General features: G+C 33.3%; 2 protein-coding genes across 2 annotated transcripts; one reads left to right on the forward strand and one right to left on the reverse strand.

The window, feature by feature from the left end:
• Positions 1–49: 49 nt before the first annotated feature.
• On the forward strand, positions 50–1,615 carry Sf3a2 (splicing factor 3a subunit 2). The gene is made up of 5 exons (XM_081982284.1): positions 50–307; positions 487–727; positions 827–1,007; positions 1,088–1,215; positions 1,270–1,615. Exons 2-5 carry the CDS (start codon positions 491–493, stop codon positions 1,537–1,539), a joined length of 816 nt encoding a protein of 271 aa, XP_081838410.1. The 5' UTR covers positions 50–307; positions 487–490; the 3' UTR covers positions 1,540–1,615.
• LOC145730837 (ATP-binding cassette subfamily G member 4-like) lies at positions 1,609–10,393 on the reverse strand. The gene is made up of 9 exons (XM_081982281.1): positions 10,157–10,393; positions 4,289–4,406; positions 3,730–3,919; positions 3,460–3,605; positions 2,989–3,227; positions 2,683–2,936; positions 2,464–2,632; positions 2,158–2,414; positions 1,609–2,102 (listed from the first exon to the last, which is right to left on the reverse strand). Exons 1-9 carry the CDS (start codon positions 10,254–10,256, stop codon positions 1,695–1,697), a joined length of 1,881 nt encoding a protein of 626 aa, XP_081838407.1. The 5' UTR covers positions 10,257–10,393; the 3' UTR covers positions 1,609–1,694.
• Between the last annotated feature and the right edge of the window lie 247 nt (positions 10,394–10,640).

Consider the following 10,640-nt stretch of genomic DNA (forward strand, 5'->3'; position numbering starts at 1 on the left):
ATTCCTTTTATGTATAAACTAAACTGTTAACCTAACATTTTACGACATTTACCATTTGTTGATGCTTCGATCTTGGATTTTGGATTGCTTGGGTTGTGTGAGTTGTGTGTACTGTTGATTTTAGTGAAAGTGTTCAATTCTGGTTTAATTAATTTAAAGATTTTCTTTTCCTATTACTACTTCCTACTCAATCGTTTTTTTCTGCCACCTTTTTCGGCAATACTTTGTGGCCATTAGAACAGCCTCAGACAAGAATTCAATCTATGCAGACCAATCAACTTTAGAATATCCATTAGAAAACTTCTAGGTAAGTTTCTATCATAATGTACCTGGTAAAGGTTCTATAACATTCTCACCAAAGGCTCATGACTATATTTATTTAAGCAATGTCTTTTGACTTTTTTACTATATTTAAAACATTACAAGTTTACTGTGATAAACTTGAGGTAGACAACCACTTTATGTGTCAAATTGTTTGTTCTATAGAATCATGGATTTCCAAAATCGCCCTGGAGGCAAAACTGGAGGAGGTGGAGTGGCATCATGGTCTGAGTCAAATCGGGATAGAAGAGAGAGATTAAGGCAACTTGCTCTTGAAACAATTGACTTACAAAAGGATCCCTATTTTATGAAAAACCATTTAGGGTCTTATGAGTGCAAGTTGTGTTTGACCCTACATAACAATGAAGGAAGTTATTTAGCCCATACCCAAGGCAAGAAACATCAGGTATGGTAAAGAGTATACAATACTGCAATAAATCCTGCACTCCCAATAAATCACATTTTTGATTAGTAAAAGTAATTTGTCTCTCCTAACAAAAATTAGGCTAACTTAGCAAGAAGAGCAGCCAAAGAGGCTAAAGATGCCCCTTCAATGCTGCAACCAGAAAAACCTAGGGTGGAACCAAAAAAATTCGTGAAAATCGGTCGCCCTGGTTATCGCGTGACCAAACAGCGTGATCCTGAAACCGGACAGCAAAGTTTGTTGTTCCAAATTGATTATCCAGGTAGGGCATTTTGAGATTATCAAAAATTAGTTAGGTGAACTGTCCAGAACTGACTTGATGGTGTTTAATTAATCTTTCAGAAATTACTGATCATGTTTTACCCAGACATCGTTTTATGTCGGCTTATGAGCAAAAAATTGAACCACCAGACCGTAAATGGCAGTATTTATTGTTTGCAGCTGAACCCTACGAAACTATTGCCTTTAAGGTTACTTTTTATAATCTTGAGTTACGTTTTATGTTAATCTGTTGCGTTCTAAAGGTACCCAGTCGTGAAGTTGAAAAAGTTGACAACAAATTCTGGACTCACTGGAACCGCGACACAAAACAATTTTTCTTACAATTTGCGTTTAAATTGGAAAATAAAAAACCACCGACGATGATTTCGAGACCGCCAATGATGGGAGGAGTGCCGCCTCCACCACCAATGTTGCCGGTACCACCACCGCCTCGTCCACCACACATGTTTAATCCAATGCCGCCACCGCCACCTATGATGCGCGCTGTATTACCTGTACCGCCTCCTCATTAATTTGAATTTCTTGTCTGAATACTAAATTGTGGTATGTAAGAGTCAATGTGTTTAAATAGACACTAAAAAAAAATTGAAGTCTTTTATTCCATCACGTTTACTCAGTTACTTGTTGAATTAAAACTGAGAAACTTTCTTAAAATAAAACACTAATCTCACCGTGCAATATGAGATTTAATAATTCTTCCAATGTACTCCAATGCCAGAAACGTTTTGTTAGGGGACAAGCGTTGCTTCAATAAATAATAAAACCCACCCCTAAACAGCAAATAAATTAACACTAGAGCGGTAATATCAAGCCACAGAATTGTATTCTCCATGCCCATGTCTTTCATAAAGTAATCCATATCAGTCCAAATACAGAACTCTTCGTCCTCTGGACATGCTAGTTTCTCTCTTTTTGTTAACATTGTGTGTATGAGACCTTCTAAAGAATATCTCAAATAGCTAAAGTACATTGCAAATTTGATTAGGGATGGTATGCTGTCGTAACCGCTTCCAAATCCGTAGACGGCCAACAACATAAATGGCACTGAGAGAACTGGACCTAAGAACATTGAATTCTGTAACAGAGTTTTATAGTTAACAAAACTTCACGTAGAGTTCACATTGGCTAACCATTAAGCTAAACTGGGATGCAATCAGCAATCCTAAGCTTTCCGAAATTATACCGGTGAGAATGCAGATCAAGTGAAAATATCCAAATCTGCTAATTTCCATTGGTTGATCCGTTAATACGTACACTAGTATTATAAACACGGTTCCTAGAATTAGTTGTAATGGAAATGTGGAGGTGGTTATGGCAGCAAAATATGCGCTAAGCCGGTACCATTTGTTGAAATGTTCACGTTTTATTAGTTGATATTCTTTGGGAACTGCAAAGTAAAGTTACTAATGGGTAAAATATTGAAATTAGTTTCTTACACTGTAGTAACACCGGCATCATAGGAATATACATAAAAAATATAATACACGTAAAGTAGAAACCGAAAATGAATATGGTCTTTGAACCATCCTTTGCCATTCCAAGGTACAGAGTTCCTATCAGACATCCTACTAGAATATGTAGGACAGTCCGAAGCACCAAGTAACTCTAAAAGTTCCCTTATTGGTTCATTTCATTTCAGTGGATTCGGTTACTACCTTATCTCTCCACATTTGTTTCCACATCCGCATCAATAATATGTTATACTGAGTGGTCCAGTTCGTTTTTGTCCGACCCTCGCTAGAGCTATACTGTTCCATTATTTGGGATTCTTCATCACAAACTTTCTGTATCATAGGTAATGCTGACGACCCAACCCGGTTAGTATTTTTGTAGGAGATTTTTCCATTATCAATCGCCTCTACTAGTTTGTCCTGAAAATTTCCGTACTCTTGGCAAGCAACTTCAATAACTGGAAAAACAAATTTACAGCCCTTGTACCACTCGAAGAAAATGAAACTTACTGAAATCGGCTGGGTTAAATGTTTTGGGACAATCTAAACCAATTCCGGACAAATGAGGAACCAAATCAGGCCCGTAGCCCTGGTAAATGCACTGACCCATTGATAAAATGTATACATTATCGAATATAGAAAACATTTTTGCGCTCGGCGTGTGAATGGAGCATATCACAGTTCGGCCTCCTTGGGCTATTTGTTGAAGTAAATGGACGCATTGCATGCAGGAAAGGTCATCTAAGCCCCTGAAACAAGATTTCGTGAAACAGTCGTTTTTTGGAGTAAAATTGTGTGCCAACCATGCAGGAAAAAATGTGCAGTGCATTCTACTTATTTTCATCATGTTGGTTAAGAGCACTATTTTGCAATAGTTCTCTGGTCTGTTAACCGTTGACCATACAGATAATATTTTTTGATTGTTATTTGTTAAATGAATGAAAAGATATAACCACAAAACAATATGAATTCTAGTCTTACGTTGTTGGTTCGTCTAAAAACAGCACTGGGGGGTTATTTATCAGTTCGAGCGCAATACTAAGACGTTTCTTTTCTCCTCCGGATAATTGTATGGTCTGTGTCTCTTTAGTGTTGATCAGGCGCAACAAATCCAAAATTTCCAATATCTGCAATATTCCGCAAAAACGAATTAGGTTGCATTTTTTAATTTTTGTTTGCATATTTGGTCATTTATTTGGATTGCAAGGCCGTATAAAATTTGTGGTTCGAACAAAAATCAGTCAAACTTACCGATTTCTGTTTTTCCTCGACCGAAATCGAGGGTCCCAGTTTCAGATCCGCGGCCACCATCATTGCTTCATTCACCGTCAGCATCGGTTGCATTAGATCTTCTTGCATTATATACCTCGATAATTCCCGAAACGCCTTTAAATTTCTCGACTTTCCGTTTATAAGGATTTCACCACTGGCGTTTCTACATCTGAAAACATTAAGCATGACGAAGCATTGAACTGTATTTATTAGGCAAGGAACTTTATAAGAGAATATGAACTGGTAGCATGCACGACCTTGTTTCTTTACTTTGAATATGGTTCAACACTCTAAAATGTATTTATTGTGTGTACTTAAGGGGAGTTTTTTTTAATAAATTTGGTCTTAACTCCAAATTAACAAATTTACTTCACAGACGATTTGTAAATGGCTGCAGCAATTTAGAGAAATGTGTGACCCAGATAAGTACCCGCGCTATTACTTACTGTACGTATATTAACAGTTAATACAAGATCTAATTTTAGCAATAATTAAAACACTAATAAACGAGGTAAATAGCTCACTGAACTCAACTCACTTGTATCCTGCAAGAATATTTAGTAGAGTGCTCTTTCCAGCTCCGGATGGACCCAAAATGGCGGTCAATTCGTTGGGCTTAAAATGTCCATTGACGCTTCTCAAAATTAGTTTTTGACCTGCAAAGATTTAGTGGACAGTAATTTAGTAACGAGGCAGTTTTACGTGTGTAGTATTTGTAATTCTATTGGAGTACCTACTTTTCATTGGGATCAAGGCAGAATAATTTAAAATGCATTTATTGACACCAGGATCATACATTTTCATAATGTCCTATAGTTTTAGTAAGAATTTTTTCTTTACTTCAAACATTTGAACAATAATAGTGAAGGCCACGGACAGTGCTAATCAACCTACAAGTTAATTTGCATCTATTAGATGAGATATTGAAAACCGGATAATTTTAGATGTAATAAAAAATTCCATTCGTTAAAGTCAATTCTGCAAAAAAATACGAAGGTCACATTATTGCTCAACAATTTGCAAAAAAATCTTGATTCTCCTTGCAAAAAAATATGTTTGTTTTTATACATTTCCTATATACTGGTACATGACGGTAGATTTCCATTTTGCTGTTTTCAGATCATTAACGATTTGTAATTACAGTTATTCTGCAGAAAATGTTAATTAAGGTGTCATTCTTAACAATTCTGTTTTCGTTATTATTAAGTATACACGTTAACGGGTCTATGATTATAAGCTCCATAGTTCAAGGCAAATATTTTCTGTATATTTACTTCCTATTATCAGACACTCATTGTTAAAACCGTTAAAAGCAAATTTCATATCAAAATATAATATACAAAAAGTTCACAACATATTTATAAACTTGTGCAATTAAATCATTTTTGCACTATTCTGGTAGTAAAATATGCGTAACTAAAAGTAGGTTTCAATTTATTTTGTCTGGTAGTAATAAATTAAAATTACATACATTGCAAACTAGTTCTACTGACATATGTTTGTTCTTTATAGGCTTGTAAATTTTATTATAGGTATATCCTACAACAAACGTCACAAATTTAAGAAATGGTATGTAAATTAACATTAAATATCAGTCAGGGCTTGGTCCGAACCAATTTCAATATACTGTTGATAGTAACTTTAGATAAAAAAAAATTAATTTTGTTGGGCGTTTAGAAGAATTGTTAATAATTTTGTACTATTAGGAATACTTAATTAAGAACAGTTGTTGTGCAATTTATGTTCATCTTTTATTTTTCGAATTAAGGACATAATTGCTCTTAATGACCGTGACAGCTAATAAAAAATCAGCTTCTCAATGTTAATTAACCTATCGTTTAATTTGCCATTTAAAAAAACTTGTAAGTGTTAATTTTTATTAACCACTTACATTTTTAATCGAACATCAATAAGTGGAGCTATCTAATATTATCTGTAAATTCCCACAGGGTCATTGAAATTCACCGAAATGTTAATTAAAATTCTGCACCATTATGCATATTATTGCCTTAGCATTGATCCAAGGCCAGAATAGTTTTGACCATGACCATTTAGATGTATTTTTATACCTTCAATAGGCTAATTGGGTTTTGAATAATACTAAGTGAGAATAATTTAATTTACTGGTCAATTTGAAAGAGTTATTACTACGCTTGTGGGTTGCTAAAAATTGTTGACACTAAAAAATACTGATAACCCTAAATATATATAAATAAACTTTTTTGCATAATAAACATTATATTAAAGTCATATTAAGGAGACATTATATTAGATAAAATTTATTAATTAATAAAATGAAACATTAAAACCGTAATATAACAGCTTAATTTTTTTTAGTTTGATTTTTTGTCAAACAGTTTGGACTTCCTGCTTGTGAGTGGTCTAATGAGTTTTTTTGATCAGGTGCAAACCGGTTCAGAAAAGTAAAATACAACTATATGATTAATTAGCACTAACTACATATTTTTCCCTAACACATAACAAAACTTTTTTCTTTCTTTTTAACTGGGTTAATAAGGCAAAACTCATTAACATAACTAACTGCATGACATCGCGAGTACATAATTAAAATTACTTTTTATAGCAAAAACCGGAGTAAATATTGAACATACGCCTAATTATTTGATCTAACTCGATAGATAATTGAAATAAGCACTTTGGCAGAGGTTATACATAATTCATTACACTGTTAAGGTAAAAAACGTTTGACGTAAGGTGTAACGAATGAAAAATAATTTTTTCATCAAGGCTTAGTAAATGTTTTTGTAAAAATAGAAATGGGCAAGTTGAAACGACATGTAAAATCACTCATATAAGTGCAAAAACCTTCAAGCTCGATTGGTTTCCATTGGACTAACAAATCGATCATTTTGTTAATATGCATAGTGTCATTTATTTTTTTTCTTGAGAAAAAACATGTTTGGAAGTGCAAATTCGTACCAAAAACACGCCAGTTTGGCAACACTCAGTTCAGTCCTAAACTGAACAATCAGTAATAACCGCCTCTAGCCACCATTGTCAGTCATTCAAACAAAAGTGTTTCTCATTATAGTAACATTCACATGCACGTACGCGTCATTTTGAACCTTGTTACTAATGTCAATGATCTTTCCATACAATTTCTAAATGACGAGTAGAAGTCAATTTTTGACGGTCTCCTTACTATGAAAACGTTTTGGTATACAAGTCCTTTGTTTTCTGGACTCGCTTTAGCCTTCGCCTAAACATGTGTGGGGTTTTAAAAATAATTAAATGATAATTTATGTAAAGCGATAACTGTATTAGTAACAACCTCATGACTCTTGGCATATCGGTAATAGCGATATGTAAGTAAACACCAAAATTATGCATTTAAGTGAAAGTGACTACTTTCCTATACGTTATAGCATGTACCTTTTACTAGAGAGTAGTTTAACTGGATAATTCTATTTATGAAGCAAAGGCAGTAATTGTAAACCTATAATCTTTTTTAGCTTAACAATATAATTGGTTTTGTTGGTGTATAGTAATGCGGGGGATAAATGGATTAGAATTATAGTATACATCAATGGAATTAGAACCAGTAAATGATGCCGGACAAAGACTTAAAATAATTGGTAAGAAATTTCCCAGATAATTTTTGAACGGAATTTTCCGGTGTTTATCTTCGGTTCGATCGTTTGCCGGCTCCTCTATTATTAAACGTGAGCTATTTTAGTGTGAATGCGCAGTTTTTATCCAGGCTTGCCAGGTTTTGCTCTAAATCCAGTATCCAGAAGATTGTTGTTTATGTGAAAATTAAACCTGTAGGGTTTGCATCTTGGACATTTTTTTTTTTTTTACCGGAATCATTTATCTACGAGCATTTAGAAAAAAATTGATCACATTTTGCTAGTCGATAATAGCATATAATTGAGACTTGATGATCGACTAAATTGTAGTAAAAAGCAAACACTAAACGCTCATATATTTGGCTATTTGAATGTCATTCAGCTAAAACTTGATCGACATTAGATAATATACATAGACAAATGAGTCTATAAAAAAGCACAAACACTTATTGTGTATATTACACAACGTCTATCACTTTACAAGAAAAAAAGCGTTACAACATATCCCTTGACATCTTGATCTCAATTTGTTCTCAACAGCAAGTAGATTTGATTTCAAGACTATAAAATGCACGTCATGCTAATCGGTTCTGTGTTGCAAAGCATTCACTGCACTGTTTCTTGAATTTTTTGGTTTTATTATTGTCATATAAAAATGAATACTAAACATCTTAATATGTGAAAATTAATACCCGTTGGGACTTCCTTAATTTCAAAAGTCCAGCTTGATAATGATGAGACTTGACCTATTTGCTAATTCCATAACATTAACATACATTTCTATAGTATTTTTTTTTTGTTCAAACTTGTTAAATCTGTTAATAGCCATAGAATACACGTTTAATAAATCTTGGTAGCATCGCTGCTAACCGGTGAACAAGATCTATCAAAAATACTAAGAAATGTGTGTGTTCAAATAATATCAGTGACAATGATAGGTTATGGCTGATTGTGTGTCCTTGATTAAAACGTGTTTTTTTCTTAAAGTTTGTTACGAATTAAATATGCGAGCAACCGAATATCAGCCTTGGTCTAAAATACGGCAATTTGAACTCTAGATAACCCAGTTTTTTCACTTTTACTACTTGTCATGCTGTTTGCATATACTACGTAATTAATATCGCACTTGGAATTTTAGTAGTTCTCAATAGAGACATGCATTAAATTGCATTTTGGATTGCAAAACTAATCGACTTGTATGCAGAACATGAGTTTTTCGAACAGAAATCCATAAAACGCAGGTTAATAGTACTCATAAATCTCTGTTCAAATTACGGTTAAATACCAAGGAGTTTCAAGTTACACAAAAAGTTTGTAATTAGTGTGGAAAAGTGCTAATCAGATTGATAAAACTAGATTTACTTTACTTAGGTTTCTTTGTGCCTTAGTACACAACTTTAGATCGTTAAGCATTAAAATATTAGTTTCAATCCAGAGTGACATATTTAGGTCGCAGATTAACTGGTTAGCAATAGAATAAGAAAAAATTACAATTGGTAATCATCAGAACAATGTACCTTGGCGATATACGGTGTTATCCTTTTAGCATAATGTAAATTTGCAGTATTAGAATTTGCTATTAAGCCGGGTCGTAAAAGTGATGGTAGTGAATCAATAGCGGATTGTGTACATTTCATGCTGCATAAGGTCACATCATTTAAAAAACATCGTTGTGAATCTGCTTTTAACTATAATTTTTATTAATAGCAAGACTGGAACTTGGATCAACTTTCTAGTAAACCAGAAAATGTAGGTAACTTTCTTGCCTAATTACAAAGTTATTTTTTTAGCTAAAACATTAAAAAAGCTTCTAGGAGTACTGTCCTAGATTAAATCTTTTCCAGCTGTTACCCAACGATTACAAAACGATTCATATGTGTAAATTAATATTAATCTTAGTAGTATTGTGGTGAGAGATTATTTTATTGATTGCTGCCTGTTTTTTCAGTAATAATTAATTCTGTTACTACTATGCTGTAACTAATGAATGTTTTGAAGATGTTATAGCCTCAGAATTATTCAAGTGGGTGTAAAAACTGGCTCTGATAATTTACGGTTGGTTATTGCGTAATTTTTGCCACTCAGTCACGCTCAAATAGCGAAATAATTGCTAATAACAATAATAAAATCAAACGGTCTAAGGCTTCATGATTCAATTAACTGGCTTTTGATTATCTTAAGTTGTTTTTTAACAGTTTATTGTATCATTATGTGCAATTCATCCACGATTGTTGTTATATTTCTTTTAAATTTACAAGTTTAATGGCAAATTTTAAGGCATAATATACCAATTTTTGCTATTTTCTTAAAAAATTCATTGAACCAAAAACTCATTTATTCAACAGTTCTTAGATAGTTAATATTAGCATTGAGTTAACATTCGTTTAAATATTATCTAATCAAGAATTTTTAAATTGGGTTGTTGTTGTGCATCCACTATGAAATATGAAGTATTTGAGATGAAATATATGAAGAAAAATTGTCTTTTTGTGAACTTATGAATTAAGTTTTAAATTTTCTTACAGGAGTTCTTAAAACATTTTTTATTTTACAAACATGTAACAAAATTCTGTTTAACCAAAAGATTATCTTAAATCAGCATGTGGCAAGAGCATTGCTTTTATTTTTTAAGTCTATTTTTTACTAATAGTGTATACTAAGTCACATGTGCAGCATTTGGGTAAATCTCAATACCTGTACTAACTAGGAACAATGCTGCGAATTACCCAAATACTGCACATGTGGACTTGCCAGAAAGCACCATACCAGAGACAACTGAAAATGAAATCAAATTTCTCAATGAGTCTTTACATTACCTTTTCTTCCTTGTGGTACTGAATAAGTTAAATCCTGAAACTCTATATCCACCCAGTGACTTCGAGATAAATGGCACAATTTGGAATAAGACGAATCCATTTCCAGTCGTTTCGGTTACAAAATTTTGATTTTGGAAATAAACGAACAAAAATCGAGCGTTTTTTTTTTTTGACTTCCGATAAGCGTCAGTGCCGAACCGAACTAGTCCATCAAAACATAAACATAAATAAAGTAGCGTGCAAGTTCTGTAGGACTCCCCCCTATCCACGGTACGTAGATTTAAAGCGTCGCTTGCAATGTTGCCATGTTCGACCCACTAAATTTCATTCAACAGAAACCGAAATGTACTGAAGAGTCCAAGATGCAATACCAAAACGTATCTATAGTGCCCTACTTAAAAAGACGGCAGAAAAGTGTGTGCAATAACGGCCAAAAGGATACGTGCAATCATCCAATACTGGGTCGTGCAAATACTGAGAGTTG

Source organism: Ips typographus, linkage group LG6 (assembly GCF_016097725.1).
Source record: "Ips typographus isolate SLU linkage group LG6, UJ_Ityp_2.0, whole genome shotgun sequence".
NCBI classification, from domain to species: domain Eukaryota; kingdom Metazoa; phylum Arthropoda; class Insecta; order Coleoptera; family Curculionidae; genus Ips; species Ips typographus.